Here is a 22984-nt window from a genome sequence, read left to right as displayed (position 1 = left end):
TATAAAAACAGTTTGAACAATTTAAGTTTAAATAGCTAGTGCTCCATTAGGACATGTTTGACCACAAAAGTTACATTAACCTATTTTCTTTGTTTCTGTTCTAACAAGGAGAAGAGGAAAGAGAGGATGAGGAGGAGGAAGAGGAGGAAGAAGAGGAGAAGGAAGATGAAGAGGAGGAGGAGGAGGAAGAGGAGGAGGAGGAGGAGGAGAAGGAGGAGAATAAAAGAGATGGCAGGTTTGGGCTATACTGAATTAATTAATATTTTTAAAAAGCCAGTTGAGACTATTGTGAAGGGTGTCATTTCCTGAATTTCCTTCTTCACAATAGTCCCAAATAATATAAACTATCTTGGTGTGACTTTAACTAAGTAAGTGAAAAATCTATATAACAAGAACTTTCAAGTCTCTGAAGAAAGAAATTGAGGAAGATCTCAGAAGATGGAAAGATCTTTCATGCTCATGGATTGGCAGGATTAATATAGTAAAGGTGACTATTTTGCCAAAAGCAATCTCCAGATTCACTGCAATCCCCATCAAAATTCCTACTCAATTCTTTATAAAGATCCAAGGAGCAAATTCATTTGGAATAACAAAAAACCCAGGATATCGAAAACTATATTCAAGAATAAAAGAACTTCTGGGGGAAATCAACATTCCTGATTTCAAGCAGTATTACAGAGCAATAGTCATAAAAAAAACTGTATGGTATTGGTACAGAGACAGGCAGATAGATCAGTGGAACAGAATTGAAGACCCAGAAAGGAACCCACACACTTATAGTCACTTGATCTTTGACAAAGGAGCTAACACCATCCAATGGAAGAGAGATAGCATTTTCAACAAATGGTTCAAGTTCAACTGGAGATCAGTATGTAGAAGAATGCAAATCAATCCATTCTTATCCCCCTGTACAAAGCTTAAGTCTAAGTGGATCAAGGACCTCCACATCAAACCAGATACACTCAAATTTATAGAAGAAAAAGTGGGGAAGAGTCTCGAACACATGGGCACTGGGGAAAAATTCCTGAACCAAACACCAATGTCTTATGCTCTAAGATCAAGAATCGACAAATGGACCTCATAAATCTGCAAAGCTTTTGTAAAGCAAAAGACACTATCATTAGGACAAAACGGCAACCAACAGATTGGGAAAAGATCTTTACCAATCCTATTTCTGATAGAGGGCTAATATCCAAAATATACAAAGAACTCAAGAAGTTAGACTCCAGAGAGCCAAATGACCCTATTGAAAAATGGGGTACAGAACTAAACAAAACACTCTCAGTTGAGGATTATCAAATGGCCAAAAAGCACCTAAAGAAATGTTCAACATCCTTAGACATCAGGGAAATGCAAATCAAAACAACCCTGAGATTCTACCTCACAACAGTCAGAATGGCTAAGATAAAAAATTCAGGTGATAGCAGATGCTAACAAGAATGTGGAGAGAGAGGAACACTCCTCCATTGTTGATTGGATTGCAAACTGGTACAACCACTCTGGAAATCAATCTGGAGGTTCCTCAGAAAATTGGACATTGAATTACCTGAGGATCCAGCTATACCTCTCTTGGGCATATACCCAAAAGATGCTCCGACATACAACAAAGACACATGCTCCACTATATTCATAGCAGCCTTTTTTATAATAGCCAGAAGCTGGAAAGAACCCAGATGCCCTTCAACAGAGGAATGGATTAAAAAATGTGTTACATCTACACAATGGAATACCACTCAGCTATCAAAAACAAGTACTCCATGAAATTCATAGGCAAATGGAATGAATTAGAAAATATCATCCTGAGTGAGATTACTCAAGCACACTTGGTATGCACTCATTGATAAATGGATATTAGCCAAAAAGCTCAAATTAGCCAAGATGCAATCCACAGACCACAGGAAACTCAAGAAGAAGGATGACCACAATGCAGATGCTCCCACTCCTTCTTAAAAGGGGGAAAATATCCATAGGAGGGGATATGGAAGCAAAGTTTAGAGCAGCGACTTACGGAATGGCCATTCAGAGCCTGACCCACATTTGGCTCATATATATATACAGCCACCAAAGCTAGATATGATTGATGAAGCTAAAAAATGCACGCTGAAAGGGACAGGATATAGATGTCTCCTGAGAGACACATCCAAAGCATGTCCAATACAGACATCAATGCTAGCACCAAACCACTGAACTGAGAATAGAAACCCCTTCAGGGGAACTAGAGGAAGTATTGAAAGAATTGAAGGAGCTTGCAACCCAATAAAAACAACAATGCCAACCAACCAGAGCTTCCCCTATCGAAAGACTATACATGGTCTGACCCAGGGCTCCAACTGCATATGTAACAGTTGGGGCACCAGGGGAAGGGGAAGCCCTTGGTACTGCCAAGGTTGGACCCCCAGTGCAGGGGTATATGGGGGGAGTAAGTGGGATGTATAGGAGGAATACCCGCATGGGGGACGGGAATGGCAGGGAATGGAGGCTTATGGACAGGAAACTGGGAAGGGGAATAACATTTGAAATATAAGTAAAGAAATATATCTAATAAAATTATTTAAAAAGCCAGTTGAATGAAACATTTGGGAATACAGAAAATAAATATCACTTGCCATGAAGCCTAATACAAGAGAAAACTGAAGGCTTGATAATTGGTGTAATGAACATAGTCCGATTTGGGAGATGGGCTCTGGTCCTACAAGCTTTGACATCTAGGTTTGTGCCTTTTACTGAGAAGTATTCTAGGTGATGCCAGGTTTATAAACATGAGCTCTCCTCTATGAGGTTATGAATCAGTTTCTTTTTTACCCCATCATTATACTGCAGACCTTGCAGATTCTCCTTTTCATAGTAAAGTGTAGAACTATAGATAAGTATTATCAAAGAAATATATATATGTGTGTGTGTGTGTGTGTGTGTGTGTGTGTGTGTGTGTGTGTGTGTGTGTTATACCCTAATTCTTATTCTATTGCTGTGAAGAGATACCATGATCAAGGCAACTCTTATGAAAGAAAACATTTAATTGGAAACTTGATTACATTTTCAGGGTGTTAGTCAATTTTTACCTTGGCAGGGTACAAGGAGGCATGGCAATGTGACAGTATCTGAGAGCTCCTGACCCTCAGGCAGCAACACAGAGAAAGAGATACTCTTACCAGTATTGTTTCTTGAACTCCCATAGCCCAACTCTAGTGACACATCTCCTCCAATTAGGCCATATCTCCTAATCCTTCCTAGGCATCCACCAAGTGGGAGCAAATTATTCAAGCCAATGAACCTATGTAGGTCATTCTCATTGTAACTACCATAGGTCTATGTTTATGTACATGTATATATGTTCCTGTGAAGGCCAGCTGTTAATATTGGTTGTATTTCTCAAACACTTTCTACTTTATTTTTGGACAGTCTTTCTCTGAAACTGGAGTGTAGAGATGCAGCCAGATGAGTTGGACATTGAGCTCTGTGGACCCATCACTAGTATATACAGGTGCATGTTGCCATACCCAAATGTTTAATTGACTGAGTGCTAGGGATGAAATGCAGGTTCTTATACTTAATAAAACTTTACTGATTATAGCATTTGTCCAGTCCAAACAAAATATCTGTTACCAGCTGCTAGAGCATTTTCTTTCATGTGTTTCACACATAGTCTTTATTATCTCTATTGATATTTTATCCAGAAAGTATTTAGTATATTACAGAAGGAAATGAAAAGTCAGGATTTCATGTAATTTTGGTTATAAAAGTTTCTAATAGGAAAAAGCACTTTCAATATTACTGACCATAGTAGTATGGTCTGGAATGGACTTTACAGTCAAATTCTGTCTCTTGTAAGATGTCTGATTGCTCAGAAACATTTTCTTGGCAGTACTAAGTTAGGAAATCATCTGAAAATAAGAAATGAGAGACCTTTAGCCTCTCTGGTCAAGGTCTTGACAAGGCTACAGTGGCCCCTGAAAACAGACAAAGGAATCATTGCAGTCTAATGGAAAAGATTGGACACGGGGCATGGATTTTCCTTATAAGTAAAACATAATTATTATTTTAATTCAAGCAATTGGTATTTTTCTCACACAGCCACCTAACTTACTACCACTTGGCAAGAGGAATAGAGAAAACAGACTTCTGTGAGCACAATGACACAAGCGAACATGACTGGCTGACATCCCTTCAGAATATACACACAGAATCCTGACAATCTAGAAATCACTGGTTTCCTTCCTTGCTATTTCATTAAAATAAACAAAACCTAGAGAATAAAAATGGGAAAATATTTTAGAGGTTATAGAGCAGAATAGATACAAAGTGTCACTTGGTTGTCAATAGACCATCAGCATTGACTTCTATGTTTTCTTTTTCAATTAGAGTTTTCATTTATGGCAAATTATAATTAGTTTGTGAGTATAAATGCATGGAGATTTTATGATTTGTCTATCTAGCAGGAAAAATATCTGACATTTACAAACAACACCTGCAAATGTAAGTTTCTAGTTACTGATCTTCAGTATACACATAAGTAATAGCTTAATCTGATACCCAAAACTTCAAAAAGGAAAGACCTATATCTTTTAAAAATCATTATGCTTAGAAATGTTTCATGTAACTTATGTGGTTTTATTTATTGGTTTTCTGTAGAACACGAAAACATTTCTATGTCCACTAGATGTACAGCTATTTAGCAGGCATAAATATATATGAGAAAAATATGTGTTTAGGAATGTACGGGTTGACTGGGTGCTATGGAAATTAATAGCAGCAGCAAGTCAGGAACAAGTACATAGTACAAGTACATAGATGTCTGCTATACAAAGTACCAACAGAAGTAGAATTTATGTGAGAAAGAACACAATTTGATAGAACTGAATTTATATAATATTTTTATGGTATGAGTACTTTCGATTATTAGAAAGAATTAAATTAGCAAATATTTCTATATTGGGACATGGAGTTAGAAATCTGCAACAAAATTTATGATCAAGCTTGATTATAGTATTATAATCTACCAAGGCATATCAATAAAAACGATAATTTTGTAAGATTCTCTTTTTAATACGATTGAAGTAAATCAGATTTAGTATCACTAAAAAAGATTCTAAATATTAAAAAATCAGAAGTCAGATTGCAAAAGTCAGTGTTTCTCAAAGAAATCTTATCTTGGAAAAATATATGAAATAGACTTACACATCAGTACCTCACATATTTTTTCATTAATTAGCATTTATACAAAGGGCAGAAAACTATCAGGAAGCCAAGCAAGGGAAGGAGAGATAAGTTATAAATAAAGAATGAGAAATAATAGTTGGTTAAATGAGTGAGGGATGGAAGGCAGGTTAGATGTGGAAGTATCGGGTGGCAAAACTAACAAAAAAGACCATAGAAAACGTCATTTGAAAAACCCACTATTAAAGAGGCTTTCTCAAATACATATAAACATACGTATAAAGAGTTTAAGGGGCTCGAGACCCCATATGTACAACAATGCCAAGCAACCAGAGCTTCCAGGGACTAAGCCACTACCTAAAGACTATACATGGACTGACCCTGGACTCTGACCCCATAGGTAGCAATGAATATCCTAGTAAGAGCACCAGTGGAAGGGGAAGCCCTGGGTCCTGCTAAGACTGAACCCCCAGTGAACTAGACTATGGGGGGAGGGCGGCAATGGGGGGAGGGTTGGGAGGGGAACACCCATAAGGAAGGGGAGGGGGGAGGGGGATGTTTGCCCGGAAACCGGGAAAGGGAATAACACTCGAAATGTATATAAGAAATACTCAAGTTAATAAAAAAAAAGAGTTTAAATGGAGTTACCCCTAAAACAGAGAGACAATGCCCTTCCTGAAAATTATTGGCTATCACATAATAAACCAATTATGGAAATAGGGTTTCACTTTATTATCTGTTCATTTGTAGAACCCAGAAACTCCATACATGACCCACTACTTCTATTACTCTTGAAATAACTTCCAGAACTTAAAGGAAAAAATGTTATTAAAGAGGTCACATACTCGATACTTGATACTTGATGGCAAAATCAAGCAGGCACTGAGCTGGAATCATCATCCCTACTGGCCAGCTTTCACAGAGCTGAATGGAGATATGCACATTCTCAAATTAGAAAATCGATCAATTCAGCAAGATATCATGCCTGTGAGGTAAGTCTCTGGCCAGACTAGAAAGATATGCCACTGGTGCAATGGCAGCAAGAATATTATAGGAATAAACAACTGCTTTCTGGTTTGATGTAATGCTCACTCCTCAAGACAGAATCCATATCTGGGACTTTGTCATGTATAAGAATAGATGGTTAGAGAGATAACAGGCTCTGGGAAGAACTTGTTACTATTAATCTACTAAATGGACATAAATTTTAAACTGATCCTAATTACTTATCATCATGCTTACAGATTAGTGTATCTCTTAATGCTCACCACATATGTTTCCTTAAGCAGTAGATGGAGATTAAAGAGAGACCCACAAATAGTCACGGTAATAAGAAGCTGTGGAGTACTTAGCCCTAAATGGCATAATTACATCACATTCAAGGCTCTCACAGCTCTGGGATCACAGTGGAAAAATGAGCATCAAGATTGTAAGAGCCACATGACCCCAAAAAACAACCTGTCCTTTTGATAAAACAGAACACACATAAATTCACGGCAATTGAGATACTATGCACAAATCTAACAAAATAAAGTCAGATAATTTCAGCATGGTGGGAAAGATGTTCTTGATGTTCTTAGCTGAGAATATATCATCATCTCAAATCTATCAAACAATTAAACTAAAATCCACTTTTGCAATTATATAAACCAAATTGAAAGAATTTTATAGAAGTTTTAAGTAAAGTAACCCTACTTAAAATCAATGAAAGCATATTATTAAGTAAAAATAATATCTGGAGTTCAATACTATGGTTAATATTGAAATAATTATCATTTTAAATGATATTTGTAAAACAAATTATCATCAAAATAAAATTTCATTTAAAATAGAATCATATTATTAAGAATTTAGCGCAGATAAAAATGGCAGCCAATTGAGCCCCGTTCAGTATTGTGATACAATGATTTAAGCAGACATTTGCATTAATTATGTATCATTGCTCATTTTCCTCAGGTCTGCAAAGTGAAACAAAAGCTTTCCTTGACAATAATCTGTTTAAATTTTTATGTTTTTTTAAACTTCTATTTCCTTCTATTTTCCATAATTCACCATAGTTTTCACATTTAATCTCCAATATAAATAATTAAAATGAGATGTGTTATTTCAACTGAGTTGTCACTTTTTCATCTACCTCACTGGGGCTTAAAATTTACATCTGCCATGAGAGAAGTCTGTGTTTGGGCTTTACTAGGAATGATATCAATATGATAGGCATTTGATGAATCTTAATTTGTGATTTCAGAGTTGTGTAGTGTTATGGATAAATGACAATTAATGGGATCATTAATACAATGAAGACACAAGTTATATTCAAACACACGAACAAAAGAAATACACACACACACACACACACACGGGGAAAGAGGTTGAGAGACACAGAAAGAGGTATAAGCAATTAGGAAATAGACTGAATGATCATACGTCAACATGAGGTGGTAACCAAACAACATAGCGTTACTCTACTTAGGGGTTTGTTTGTTTGTTGTGGTTTGGTTTTGCAGGCAATTACTTTTATGTAATTTTAAATATTGATTCCCAATCATCACTTAGTATCACCACTTTGTGGATAAGCAAGTAAAGTTAGTAACTCACTAATTGTCCCTTTTTATCAAATAAATGCTATGGGTTCAATTGGTTTGTAACATTCACTAGACTTCAAAGGATGCTTGGTAAAAATTGAGATGGAGATGTCTAAAGATATTCTGAGGTGTCACAAATATTAAAATTAGATCATTAGTATTCCATTGAAAACCTGGCATGTTTTTTAAAGTTTGGAATTTATCTACACCAATTAATAAAAGAGATGCATGCAAGTCTAATTTTAAAAGCACTGTGATAAAACAGTGGTATAATTTTAACCCAGAAAAGATAAAACCTCTTTGCAGACTCTTTTATATAGCATTTTAATAAAGAGCATTTCTAGTAAATATCAAGAAAATTATTAAATCAGAGCTGTTACACGCACATCGATTACCTAGAAGGCTAAAGTACTTACAACTTTTTTTTCCTGAGAATTAGGTGAAACAGCTCTGCCCAAACAGGATGGCTGCCCAGGATGTCAGTCCATTGATTCCTCACTAATACTCGCTTTAATAGACAAGCTACTCAAGAACACCATGTAACTGAGTGCTCACAACTGACACTGCTCTCAGTGAGAGTGGGTACCATGACTAATTATTCACAGATATCAGTTGGAGACACGTTGTTTCTACCACGTCAGGGCTTCTCCATGTCTATGGTTGAAGAATGTGATAAAATGTATCACGTTGAGTAAAAATCCATTGCCTTTCCATTTTAAATACTGGGGCCATCAGAGTGTGTTCCTAGTGGTCGACGCATGGTTCTGTGATAACGGGGTATTTAGAAATGAAAAGTGTGATAAGAGATCATACTCAATGGCTCATTAAATTGTCACTATATCTCCTTAGACAGTAAACATCTTATCTCTGGTTCAACATTTCCAAACAGGAAACTTATTTAATGCCAACTGAATCCATTGTCATTCTAGAAGGCTTATCTGTATGAAATGTAAAAATGTCTGCTCATAATCTATTTTCTGAATCTGTAAAAATATACAAGGTCTTCTACATAACACATTCTTTTAGTAAAAACACTCTGTTCCCTCAGGTGTTATTTCAAAATGAAAACCTGACTTTTTTACTTTGTTTATATGACAATGATCAAAGCTATTATTTCTCTCTCTCTCTCTCTCTCTCTCTCTCTCTCTCTCTCTCTCTCTCTGTGTGTGTGTGTGTGTATACTATATTTGTAGTTTATATATATAGATATATACTATAACTATTTATGTGTAGTATATATAAATATATAGCTATATTTAATCTTCTATTCATTTTCTTCAATTAAAACCTAATTCAGGCATTTGAAATTTGTGTTTTCTTGACTTCAATAAGATTTTTTAAAAAATAATACACTTAAATAAATATACTGTAATGGTAAAATTTTCTAAACTATTAAGTAGTACAAAAGCCTTAGTTTACCAGTCTTAAAAAAAATCCATAATGCTCTCTTAGTTGAGATACTGCACTAGGATTGCATAGGTTATAGAAAATGTTAAGAAAACAAAATAATTACATGATAGAAATAGATAGCAGTGACAATTCCTCGTCTTTATTTTCTATTCTTTCTCTTTAGGAAAGGTCTCACTCTGAAGCTCAAACTGGCCTGAAACTCACTATTGATGCTGAGTTACACATGTATGCCACTAAACCAGGCTGTGGAGAAGGCAGATCTAAAAATATATTTAATTTTAATTAATGGAAACAAATTTCCTTCTTCTTCATTGCAGTATATATAAATTAGAAGGCTTGCATTATTTGATACATTTACTTGACATAAAATTTATTTTATGTGCCTAGACTAGTAGCTATGTCACTATCTTACTGAATAATTCATATGTATATGTGTGGTCTAAGGCAGATCTTTCACACCATGTAGGTTATAGTTAAGAAGTTAAAAACATAATGGCTATCACCTTTTCAGAGTTGATGGTTGGGCAATTACTGTGCTGCTGATAAAAGTATTTAGTGGGTATATTTATTAACTAGGTCTCTATCTTTGTTAAAAGAAAAACCATTTTCTCTTGCCTTGGCAAAATCCTAACCACCATTTTGATGTCTTTTCCTTTCTAGCTCATAGCTATTGTCCTGAATTCTCTTCTGTGAAAGAATTTTGTAGCTCATTTAATACAGATATGTATTAAAATATTTTTAAAATAGTTTGTGTGAATATATAAATGGAAAATGACTCCCAGGGGACACAAATTATCAGGTAATATTCCTGAGGTATCTAACACTAAGATCACTAAGAATGTATGTGCATAAGAGGAAGATGAATGTTGAATGTCATGTTTTTGTTTGTCTTGTTTTTCTTTTTGTTTTCTTTCACTTTTGAAAGTGACTACCACGACTTCAATTTAGTGCATTGAGGGAAGTATAGTTAACTGTTTCCATTATTCAATCCAGAAAAGATGAGATATTCCAAAACTTTCAAAGTCAACTTTTAACTGTCTTTTAACTTTCCTAAGAGTTTATGTAACTGGGTCATTCCAGATTTGAACTCATATTTTAAGTAGCAAAAAATGAATATAACATAAGGACCTTGGCAAAATGATTTACCAGAAAAACTAATATTTCAGACTTAGTCTGAGAGTATTAGAAAGTCTATATTCTAACCTACCTAGACACCAGTGGCTTCATGTAAATGACTGCTGCCTGGTGTCAGAGTGATCCATTCAATTCTGCTAAGATTAGAATTGCAAGTTTAAAAGTAATTAATTATTACATAACTCATAAGCTACTCAATTTTATTTATGCCAGAACTAAATAATAAAATGAGGACACTCTGAAAACACTGACAAGATGAAAGCAGTTATGATAAAACCTCACTGCATGTGCTCGAGTCATATTGAATTCATTTTTAATCCTCTTACATTAAATAAAAATTTCAGCCATCTCTTGACCCCAAAAGAGACAAAGAAAAATTATGCATCTTATAAAGTTATTTGGATCATTTGTCCAAACTTAAAATTTATTAAATTTACTACCTTGACTGCTTCAACAAACCTGGAGACTTCAAAATTAATCATGACTTCTTCGAATATTTTGGCGTAAAACTTACTAATTAGAAACTTCAAACTGTCTCATTCAGTAGAATTGCAGAAAATTACAATTAAGTTAGAGCAATGTATGTGTTAAGGACAAAAGTCCATATAAATGCATAGGTATTTTGTTGTCTGAACACTGGAAGTATTTGCTATACTGTGAATCGATTCATCACATTAAAAATGCTTAGAGATTCCTCAGATTTTTTAAGGATAAAATTATTCTGTGGAGCTAATTATCTGAAGAGATTGTTATATTGTTAATCTTCAAATACAAATTTCTGTGATTTCCAGTAAGTATGATTCATACCATCTGCTGAATAGTTTTACATATCATGAGAGAATTCTGGATATTTAGAACTATATGATAGGAAATAATACAATTACTTTAAGCTATTTAAAGGTGTAACTATTATACATGATACTTTAATGAAAAAAGTTATAAATATAATTATATGTAGAACTACCTAATCCTTGTCTTGTGTTATGCTTATTTTCTGAAAGATGACTGGTTTCACTGAAAATAAGGAGGGAGACTTTCATGAATTAATATTTGAATTAAACATTAAATTAAAGAATATTTTTCAGTGTCCAAACTACATAATATCTGGGCCTTACTATTAAGAATACATACATAATAACCAAAGAAACAACAAATTCTGAAATTGATATACTTTAACACATAAATTATTTCAAAATACTGTTTTACCAACAGTTGAGTATGTGTAAATAATGAAGGATTAAAAATCCAAATGTCAACAATAAAAATACCTGAAGAAGATGTTGACTCATTGGGAACAATGCAAAACAAAACAAAACAAAACAAACAAACAAACAAACAAACAAACAAAAACCCAATGAGATGGTGATAAAGAAGGGCATATAAGAAAAATCCAGGAAGGAGGAATTGTGAGGGTTAATTTAATGATGTAAGAGTACAGGAACTAGTTACAGGGAAAGAAAATCACTACATCCAGAAGAGAGGGTGGGAAGATAGTATGATCCAGATGATCAGGGTGTTTGCTCTGAGATTCTGTTCCTGGTCACAAAGTCCTTTCCTGTGCCAATAAGTTCAAGTGTACCCATACTTTCTCCTCTATCAAATTTGGAGTAAAAAGAAAAAAAAAACTCATGTGGAAAACTCACCAGTGCTAGGAATGCTTCATAATATGCATAGATCTATGTTTTTATACACAATAAGGTGGGTGGATACACATCTGAATTCAGAGTGGCTGGGACAGCACACACAAGACCTGCGCAAGCACAAGTCAGATAATATCTCAACATAGAGAGGGGAGTTGCTAAGATTTGTAGTCATATTTCTAGCCAAAGAGCTACTGGCAATCACTGTCTGGTACGAGAGGGGAAGCTAGTTTTATATATGAATGTAAGTCCTTATACGTTAACCAGGCTTCACTGATAAGTCAGGCATGCATGAATATATGGGTAGCACAGATTGGACTTGCACTATGTGCAAAAACAAAAAGAAGATGCAAATATGAACGGGTAGAGAAAGGGGAATGCTCTAGAAGGATTTGGGGGTGATGTAAATATAAAGCAAATTGTACAAAACTATTGAAGAACTAGAAAAAAATAATTTAAAAAGCCATAATTAAATATGGCTAAACAACAACAAAAGAACTGAAAATTAAAACCAATCCACTGCCATACATAACTAAAAATTCAAAAACTTTTGATGGAAGCATTCATCAACATGAAAAGCATCTCTCATACATATTTCAAAATTTTGTTTCTTAAGCTACCACAAGGATTAACAAATAGTGGCTATCAAACTGCAATGCAATGAAATGATTAATCATTTTTTCATCTTCGAGTTAGACACAATCAGTGTTGGATCAGATTTGTTGGTGTGGAAAGGTATTTAATAAAAAAATAAAATAAAATCCACCAAAGCTATCTTTTGTTCATAAGTGTTACAGTCTTTACTGAGAAATTCATGTTAATACAACCAACAAAAAATATTACTAGAATAATGAAACTTTTCATACCGTATATTTTCCTGAAAATGTCAAACCAGTGCTTATGAAAACTCATTTTCGCAAGGTCTCAAAGAAAATGGGTTGTGTAAATACCTATTATATATTATATCAAAAACCCCTATGTTTAAATAATTATACAGATCCTAAAATTCAGCAGTGGACTGCTGATACTGTTCAAATATTCTGCTTTTGGTAAGGTGTTTTTGTTTCTCTCTCTCTCTTTCTCTCTCCCTCTTTCTGTCAAGTGCGAACTTTCTTTTTTTTATTATTATTAACTTGAGTATTTCTTATATACATTTCGAGTGTTATTCCCTTTCCCAGTTTCCGGGCAAACATCCCCCTCCCCCCTCCCCTTTCTTATCGGTGTTCCCCTCCCCACCCTCCCCCCATTGCCGCCCTCCCCCCCACAGTCTAGTTCACTGGGGGTTCAGTCTTAGCAGGACCCAGGGCTTCCCCTTCCACTGGTGATCTTACTAGGATATTCATTGCTACCTATGAGGTCAGAGTCCAGGGTCAGTCCATGTATAGTCTTTAGGTAGTGGCTTAGTCCCTGGAAGCTCTGGTTGCTTGGCATTGTTGTACATATGGGGTCTCGAGCCCCTTCAAGCTCTTCCAGTTCTTTCTCTGATTCCTTCAACGGGGGTCCTATTCTCAGTTCCGTGGTTTAAGTGCGAACTTTCTAAGAGAGGTCCAAGATTTTTTCTAAATATGTATTTTTTATTGCCTGTAATAGAAATCATATTACTCCAATATTGCTGAAGACGATATGTTGTTTCTATAAGAACTTTAGAGGTATGTTTCTAGACCCATCCTATTTAATTTCCTCTTTGTTTTTGTTCAAAGCAAGATCATAAACTGTCAACTGAGACGCTATCAAGATAGCTGGCCCTAGTCACCATGACTATCGACACTCAACTGGAAAATCACCTCCCCAAAGAAAGAAAATCAATGTTATTAGAAAAGCAACTGTTTCAAAGATGTGCTTTTATGATTATACTTGATTTTCAAGTTCCTAAAATTTATCCTTGAGACCAACAGGAAGAAAAGGAACACCCACATTTACAAGGTGTGTTCTGTGAATAGCGATTTCTACTTACATCCCTTCATTTAAAAGGATTTGCTAGGGCCATCAGATTGTCTCTAGCTGAAACAGCCCAATTACTAGTAAAAACTGCCTCAGGCCTTCAGGGCCTATGGGCTTTAAAATCCATGATGCTAGACAAAGTATTGGCATCCTTAAGAAGACAGGCTGAAAGCACACTAAATATGTGCTAGAAACTTTCTTAGCACTGTTCTAAAGTGGTATTGCTCCTCATTAAACTTCAGGTACAGATAGAATTAATTCTCATGCTTTAAAAGTAGCCAAATGTCAACTAAGGGAAGGCCAATAGAATCAGGACATAAAATAAACAGATAAAAGTAGTTTACATGTGTAGCTCTTTACAGAATCGGAGTTCTTCAAACATTAACCAAATCAGGACTCAGAAAACATAGAAACCAACAAGTGTAAAAGTAGCTTTGTTTTATATATTTAAGAGACTTGTGTTAGGCTGCTGTGTGTCTTTAACATTTTTGAATTAGTTATAGTGAGGAGGGTTGCATTAAGTGAAGTGCTGTGTCTTACATGACTGAAGGGGTGTATAACAGTTCTTGCCCCTGGAGTAGAACCAGCAGGGTATGGACTTCCAAGAGTGTTGATGGTTGCTAGGCATAAAGCTTGATAATTTACTTTATGGTCTTTCCTCAGGTGATATTTTTCCTGCCAAGGTTGATGACCTCATAATAATTAGAAAAAGCATGAGTCCAAGATGTGAGGGTGTGTCTAATGTCCTCAGCCAAAATGGTGTAGACTGTGACGTTCAGAACAGCCCATAAGGCTGTGGGGAAAAAAAAACTTTGAAAACATGACTTCAAGAAATTATAATTTCTCAACTATGCAAAATATAAGGATGTAGTATGAATTATATGAGGTGCTTCACAGAACTAAAAAAACAAAGTAAAAAAAAAAAAAACCCAACACAGGTAGCTGCATTATGAGCCAGCTTTTCAGAAATATATTAAGGAGGGAGATAAAGAGATCTGGGGATTGATGATTGCAGGGCAAGATCCCACTCAGCTAACTTTATTGTTTGTGCTTACAAAGACAAGCAGATTCCACAGTTCAAGGTCCACCTGGGATAGAGCTAGTTTAGGACCAGGCATGGCAGGAATGGTAATCTCAGAATGGATCCTGCTATCTTATTGTAGTACTTACATGGCGGGCATATCTCTGAGATTCACTATTATGTTAAAAATGTACTTGTCTTTTCTAAGAAACAAGGGGCTAATGTCATAAAATGCTGCTTCATGTGGTAATCAAAAGGGAACCTGGGATGAAGAATTGAATTGATATGAAAATTAAAGACAAAAGATTTGCTTTGGTCTGTAAAAGAGAGCTACCTAGAGAGAACTGCCTAGAGAGTGAGCATAGCTCCTTTAGAATTTTTGCAGCATAATTTCCAACTTTGGTCAGAAAAACAAAAAGCCATCCTAGAGATTTTTAGATTTTTAGATTTTTTTTAAGCAGCTTTTTGGACTTTGGTCAGAAAATGCAAGAGTTATCCAGGGAGCTCTTAGAATTTTTCCCGAGAGGCTCAATCGGAGCATGACAAATATATAGGCACATGCTCACAGTCAACCATTGAACTGAGAACAGGATGCCCATTGGAGGAGTTAGAGAAAGGATTGAAGGAGTTGAAGGGGTTCATAACCCCATAAGAACAATACCAACCAACCAGCTCCCAGGGACTAAACCACTACCCAGAGAATACACATGGAGGGATCCATGACTCCAGCTGCATATGTAGTAGAGGATGGCCTTGTTGGGTACCAATGGGAGGAGAAGTCCTTGGTCCTGTCAAGGCTGGAACCACCGGTGTAGGGGAATGTCCGGGCAGGGAGGTAGGAAGGGAAGTTTGTTGGGGAGGGGAACACTCTTATAAGAAGAAGGGGAGAGGGATGGGAATGGGAACCCGGAAAGGTTATAACATTTGACATGTAAATAAATATATCGAATAAAAATAAATTCTAGCAAGGAAGAGCAGGAAGCTATCTTGAATAGACTACAGAGCCAAGAGCTATCTACAGAGGGCTATATAGAGAGCCATCTCGAGCAGATGACAGAGCTGTCAACTTGTACACATGATTGACTTCTAATTGTTTTTTCCTGGCTCCCAAACAACCTTTCCTAAGGATCCCCGACAAAGCCGTGTTTGACACTTGGCTGAGTAGTTCTATTATTATCTAAAATATTATGAAGACAGGCTACACAGAAACCAGTTGGACATTCTTTCCAGGTATATGAAGAGTACTTTCAATTTTTATTATCTATTGATATTTAACCTGGTTGTGGATACATGAGGGTGGCCAGGTAGTGATGTGATTCCTTTGTGTAAGCAAGACATGTATGGATAGGTAACTCAACAGGAAGCAAAACAAAGGGGCTCCCATCACAATGCATTTCTTATTTGTTAGTTCTCCAAACCATCCATCAAATATTTTAAGCTCTACAAAACTATAGGGAAATTTCTAGTTACTAAAAACATAAATTTGAAAAGACTTTACCCAGAAAAATAAGTAAATAAAGCTAACAGGACACTGTAAATGCTAAAGGTGGATTGTCCATGGTATCTGTATTCATTTTTTTTCATTGCTCTGGCAAAATACCCAGATCAGAAAATAGTTTAGGGCACAATGGTGGCTTAGTCTTCTAGGTTATAGATCATCATAGCAGTAAGTCATAATGGTAGGAGCTCAAATCAGCTAGTCATGCTTCATTCACTTTAAGGATGAGAGAAATAAATATATTTTGGCCTGCCTGACTGCCTGCCTGCTTGCTTGCTTCCTTGCCTGCTAGATTTCTCCACCCTTATACAAGTCCCAATACCTTAGGGATTGTACTTCTCACAGTGGGATGGGTCTTCAACTAAAGTACACTCTGTGTTTAGTACAGTGAATAATACAATTTTAGGCATGCATATAAAAGCCTCTGTTTCAGTTTTGGAAGTCCACTTATTGCCACAGGACACACAGAGTTAAACATTTATGACTCAAGAAAATAATGAATACTTTTGTGATTTTGACTTTTTTTTTTGGTTCTTTTTTTTTTTTTTTTTTTTCGAAGCTGGGGACCAAACCCAGGGCCTTGCACTTCCTAGGCAAGCGCTCTACCACTGAGCTAAATCCCCAACCGATTTTGACTTTTATATAGCAGCATGATTTTATATATTCATCATGATTTATAGCATAATTAAATAATGGCTAAAATTTTTATCATATGCTAGTTTCCTGAATATTTTAGCTACATGATTGAGGCTGATTTGTAATCTGCCATGTTTTGTTTGTTTGGAGTCATTTCAATCTAGCTTCTGACCTACATAAATTCTCCTTTTCCTATTGAGAAGTTATAATTACTTTAGTCTCTATCTTTGCAAGCTTTCCCTAAGTCCAATAGCCTCTTTTAAACTCTTGGGTAATAACAGTTCATTGGGGCCATCTCCTTTTTCACATGTACAAGCCTGGGTAGTAAGAATAAGAACATCCTGGGTGCTCATGAATGTGATGGAAAATGGGCACTTTCCAGTTTACACAACCATCTCTGCTCTTCAGAGATTAATTCAGTGTCAATTCCTTAGTTCACGTAGAGACTGCATCATATGAACTCTGACCATTTGTGTGTGGTTTGTAAAACAGTTGTTCTTCATCTACATTTTTCAATCAATTAAAAATTATACAAAATGTCTAAGACTGAGGTTTGAAGATCGATATCCCACAGATAAGAAATTTTGGATTCACAGCAATTTGATAAATTGGAATAAATTAAAATGACTTTAAAAATGACCTTAAAACTTGCCTCCTAGATGTCTTTCCCTAGACTAGGCCAGGGATAAGATTTGTCCATTGTTTTTCTCTCTATAGGAGTTCAAATCCTCCCTCCCATCTGCCAGAGAAGTAAGGAACATCTCGGCTTCCTTTCCTAAACTTTCACTACTAAACTCATACCACAAGAGCAGCATTCATGATGTCAACAGTAGCAAGCTCATTCTTATGTCACAGAACATTGGTTATCATGTCCCATCCCTAAATACTAACCACACATTCATGTTGGTATGTGTGTTTTTGTATGTGTACATGCCAAATGGACATTTGCTTGTGTTTTATGTTTTTCCAGTCCATTGAACTTCTCTAAAATGTGTTTACTGTCCTATGTCCCCTATATCTCTTATAGAAAATGCTATGGAGGTTTTCAAATCATTTGAGATTACTGCAGGTTAACAGTCTTGTGAGCTTTTGCCCCCTTTGCACATTAATGGGTTTATCTGCCCTTTTCTCTTGTCAGTTCATTTCATTCAACTTCAGAGACTGCAGAAGAAAGACCTCTTAGCCTGCCCTAACATTTCTTGCCACCCATGATGTTCATTGAGAATTAATCCATTCCATATGTTTCCAATGATCTCCAATCACTCACATTGTTAACCCAAGCTTCACATAATTCCTCATAACAAATTTCCTTCTTTCATTAGTTCTTTATATTGTACTTTAAATATTTCTATAAGTAATGATTTGCACTCAAGAAATACCAACAAAGTAATATGTAAAGGTTACATAAATGTCACTCCTTTCCTGCCGATTTTATATTTTCTGTTGAACTGTGTGAACATCTGGACAGAATTTCTACTATAAAAGGAAATGCTTCTAGTTACAAAGTAGCGTTCTTGAAATAGCATTTTGACTTGACACAGAGGGGGCTTGAAAAGAAAAGTGTGAAAAGGTCTTTCTAATCACATAGTCACACACACACAATGCCTCAATTTTTCTTTCTCATATAGAATTCTGAATTATAAGAAGGTCCTTACTGACTTTTCTATTCTTCATACTTGTTTATTATAAAATCAGTTACTGGCATTATATAGAGCTTCATAAATCAGTGCATACCATTTACAGTGTAAACTCCCCTTTTAAGCTATATAATAGATTACTTTATGGAAAAGAATATGAAGCTGTAATTGTTGTTGTTCTTATGAGTTACATAAGAATTGCACTGAATATTTTGAAACAATATCTAAAATATCAAAGAGAAAAATATTCAATAGTTTTGTTAATATATCCAAAATACTTTCATTTTTAATTTAATATTCCATTCTATATTTTGATACTGAGAAGACAATCATTATATTTCTCTTGAAACATTTATATATTTATTTAGTTATTTATTTGTTTGTTTATGAAGCTGGATAACCTTGAAGCCCTGATGTTCATGCTTCAATTTTTTGTTATTTCTCATTTTAATATGTCAATATTCTATCTTTTTCGGGAAATAAGTAATACGGTTCTTGGAGAAAGAAGAAAATCAAAAGGAAATAATATAAAAAAGTAAGTCACACAAAATTTTTCCATCATGAAATTGAATTATTACAAAACTCCTTATACCTAAAATATTTTTCAAATAAGAAATATTTAAATGTTTATAGATTTTAGCAAATGTAAAAAAAGTTGCATTGCTTCTTTACTTAAATTTATTTATAATTTACTACAGTATTCCTGTTTAAATAAAAATTTAAAGTTTCCTTGTATACATTAAAACAAATTTGAATATCTGTATGTACATCTCTCTTTAATTGGGTAATGAATAAAATAGGAAAGATTTAAAAATTTCTGTTTGAGATTCTTATTTTAGGTGAAAATTACTAAAGCATAAGCCATTCTCACACAAAATTTTCCATGATATTCTGATAATGAAAAAACATTTTACTTTAGCTCTTAGGTTACTAAGAACAATAAAATAGATATTCAATGTGTTTAAATTTTCATTTCCTATTTAAAGGATGGAAAATTTTAGTGTTGCATACCTGGGGATATGATATAGAAGAAATCTTTGAATTCATCCATCCAAACTTCTGCTAGTCTTCTGTTGTTCTTGTTAATGACATGGCCAGTGCCACCAGGAAAGGTGTATGGAGTTGCCTTTCGAAAAACATGACCGACATGAGAGCAAGTCACAATCTCCAAAGAGCCTCCACATTGCCAGATCTGGGAGAAGAATAATCCCATGTAAGAGCCAATAGGAATTAAACAATGAGAATTCCAGTCACGATCAAAGCTTCAGCATAACCTACAGATGCTATATATTTCAACAAAATATTCTATACACACAGATGTTGCGCTCGGATAACAGCATTTTATTAAGGAAGATCATCTATTTAAATATTTGCAGCTAAGATATAATTTTTAATTGTATTTTCTTGGATATTTCATGTATTTATACTCCAAATGTTATTCCCTTTCCCCCCTCTCCTATACCTCAGTCCCTTCACTCTGCTTCCCACACCCACCGACTAAAACCTCAATGCCCTGGCATTACCCTATGTTGGGGAAACAAGCCTTCACAGGACTAAGGGCTTTTCCTTCTGTTGATCCTGGACAATGTCATCCTCTGATACATATGTGGCTAAAGTCATGGGTCCCATCATGTGTACTCATTGGTTGGTGGTTTAGTCCCTGGGAGCTCTGGTGGGGTCTGCTTGGTGGATCCTGTTCTTCCTGTGGTGTTGCAAACCCCTTTAGCTCCTTCCATCTTTTCTCTAACTCCTCCATTGGAGTCCCCTTGTTAAGTACAATGATTAGCTGCCACCATCCTCATCTATATCAGTAGGGCTCTGATAGAACCTCTCAGGAGACACCCATATCTGGCTCCTGTCGGCAAGCACTACTTGGCATCAGCAATAATAACTGGGTTTGGTGGTTGCATATGGGATGGATCCCCAGGAAAGGTGCGGCAGTCTCTGGGTGTCTACTCCACTCTTTGTTTTTATTTATTTATTTCAGGCATGTGGGTACACTGTCTCTGTCTTCAGACACACCAGAACAGGGCAACGGATCCCATTACAGATGGTTATGACACACCATGTGGTTGGTGGGATTTGAACTCAGGAGCTTTGGGAGAGCAGTCAGTGCTCCTAACCACTGAGCCACCTCTCCAGCCCCCTGCTCCACTCTTTGTCCCTGTATTCCCTCCCATGAGTATTTTGCATCTCTTCTAAGAAGGAATGAAGCATCCACATTTTGCCCTTCCTTCTTATTGGGCTTCATATGATTTGTGAATTTTTTCTTAGGTATTCCAAGCTTTTGGGCTAATATCCATTTATCAGTGAGTGCATACCATGTGTGTTCTTTTGTGATTGGGTTACCTACTCAAGAAGATATTTTCCAGTTATACCCATTTGCCTAAGAATTTCGTGTAGTCATTGTTTTCAGTAGCTGAGTAGCACTCCATTGTGTAAATGTATCATACTTTCTGTATTCATTCCTCTGTTGAAGGGCATCTGGATCTTTCCAGCTTCTCCCTATTATAAATAAGGCTGCTAGGAACATAGTGGAGGATGTTTTCTTGTTAAAACCATATATACTGAAACTAATACAAGAGAAAGTGGGGAAGAGTCTTGAATACATAGGCACAGGAGAAAATTCCTGAACAGAACACCAATGACTTATGCTTTAAGATCAAGAACCAACAAATGGGACCTCATAGAATTGCAAGGCTTCTGTAAGGCAAAGGACACTGGCAATAGGGCAAAATGGCAACCAACAGATTGGGAAAAGATCTTTACCAATCCTACGTCTGATAGAGGGCTAATATCTAATATATACGAAGAACTCAAGTAGTTAGATTCTACAGAATCAAATTATCCTATTAAAAAGTGGGGTACTGAGCTAAACAAAGAATTCTCAAGTGAAGAATACCAAATGGCTAAGAAGCACCTAAAGAAATGTTCAACATCCTTCCTTAGTCGTCAGGGAAATGCAATTTAAAATGACCTTGAAATACCATCTCACACCAGTAAGAATGGCTAAGATCAAAAACTCAGGTGACAACAGATACTGGCAAGGATGTGGAGAAAGAGAAACACTCCTCCATTGTTGGTGGGATTGCAAGCTGGTACAACCACTGTGGAAATCAGTCTGGTGGTTCCTCAGAAAATAGGACATAGTACTACCTGAGAACCCAGCTATACCACTCTTCGGCATATATCCAAAAGATGTTCCAACATATAACAAGGACACATGCTCCACTATGTTCATAGCTAAGATGTAGTTCTTTTCATGTCATTTTACTAGGTAACCCAAGTTATAGTGCCCTGTGCTTACCTGGTTATTATTTAGTAGATAGTTGAGTATAAGAATTTTACTATGAGTGAATCTCATGTTGAAGTGATATGGACAAGCAATGTCAAAATCTAAAAAAGATTTGCAGAAAAATCTATCATAATACTCCTCCATTTAGGATTGTAAATGTTTATGTAGCCCAAGTAATCAAATTTTCCCTAAATCATATACACAACCATGTCATTACTTTTACTAATGTTCTGGAATACTTCTGCTTTTGCTAACCATGTCTATAAATCCTTAAAACTTACTTTTCCCAAGTCATTTTTGGAGAGACTGAATAATGTTATACTTTGAACCATAAACATTGTTTAAGCAATGAACAGAGTCTGACATTGTGACTATTTACTTATTCAAGAAAAATACTGTTAATGGAAGATTCTTTGAAAGGAGGAACTCTTGGAAAACAGTCCTTGGATTTCTTGATATTTTCAGATTTGTGTAGTTGAAGGCAAGTGTTATATAAAGTTTTCACAAATTTTAATTCAAAAAATTTCACTGTATATCCAAAGTTATATTCCTATTTTGTGTGTATGAATCTACAGTGGCCCCCATGTCAATAAGTTTTGAATCTGTGTATTCAAGGAATTTTGGATTGAAAATATAGGGAAATGCCATCTTTATTAAACATACACAGGGTTTTATATTATTGAAAATAACCATTTTGGCAAGTAAGATGGTTCATGGAATAAGGACGCCCCCTGAAGTCTGACAAGCTTAATTAAATCCCTAGAAGCTGAATGGTAGAAAAAGATACATGATTCTAGAAGGTGGTTCTTTAACCTATATAAGCTTGTGCACCATAAACACACACACACACACACACACACACACACACAAATACTAATATAACAAAAGAACAGAAATTCAGAATGCAAACTATTGCATAGCCACATTTGCAGTGTATTAAAAATGTACAATCTTCAGGTGTTTTCAAGTACACAGAAAGTTATGAATTGGTCATATTCAAATATTGTGACTTATATAATGGACATGAATAGTCGCA

At 35.5% G+C, this 22984-nt stretch overlaps 1 protein-coding gene across 11 annotated transcripts in view; it reads right to left on the bottom strand.

Annotated features, from left to right (window-relative positions):
- Galnt13 (polypeptide N-acetylgalactosaminyltransferase 13) overlaps nt 1-22984 on the bottom strand; it is a 657006-nt gene that overhangs the window by 209073 nt on the left and 424949 nt on the right. For all 11 annotated transcript variants that reach the window (XM_063283608.1, XM_017591676.3, XM_017591675.3 and 8 more), the window contains one exon: nt 19665-19845. In XM_063283608.1, coding sequence (XP_063139678.1) covers nt 19665-19845 — 181 coding nt within the window. The remainder of the gene's footprint in view (nt 1-19664; nt 19846-22984) is intronic.

This window comes from Rattus norvegicus, chromosome 3 (genome assembly GCF_036323735.1).
Source record: "Rattus norvegicus strain BN/NHsdMcwi chromosome 3, GRCr8, whole genome shotgun sequence".
NCBI classification, from domain to species: domain Eukaryota; kingdom Metazoa; phylum Chordata; class Mammalia; order Rodentia; family Muridae; genus Rattus; species Rattus norvegicus.
Note: the sequence above shows the minus strand (reverse complement) of the source record. Positions and strands in the feature narration are given on the sequence as shown.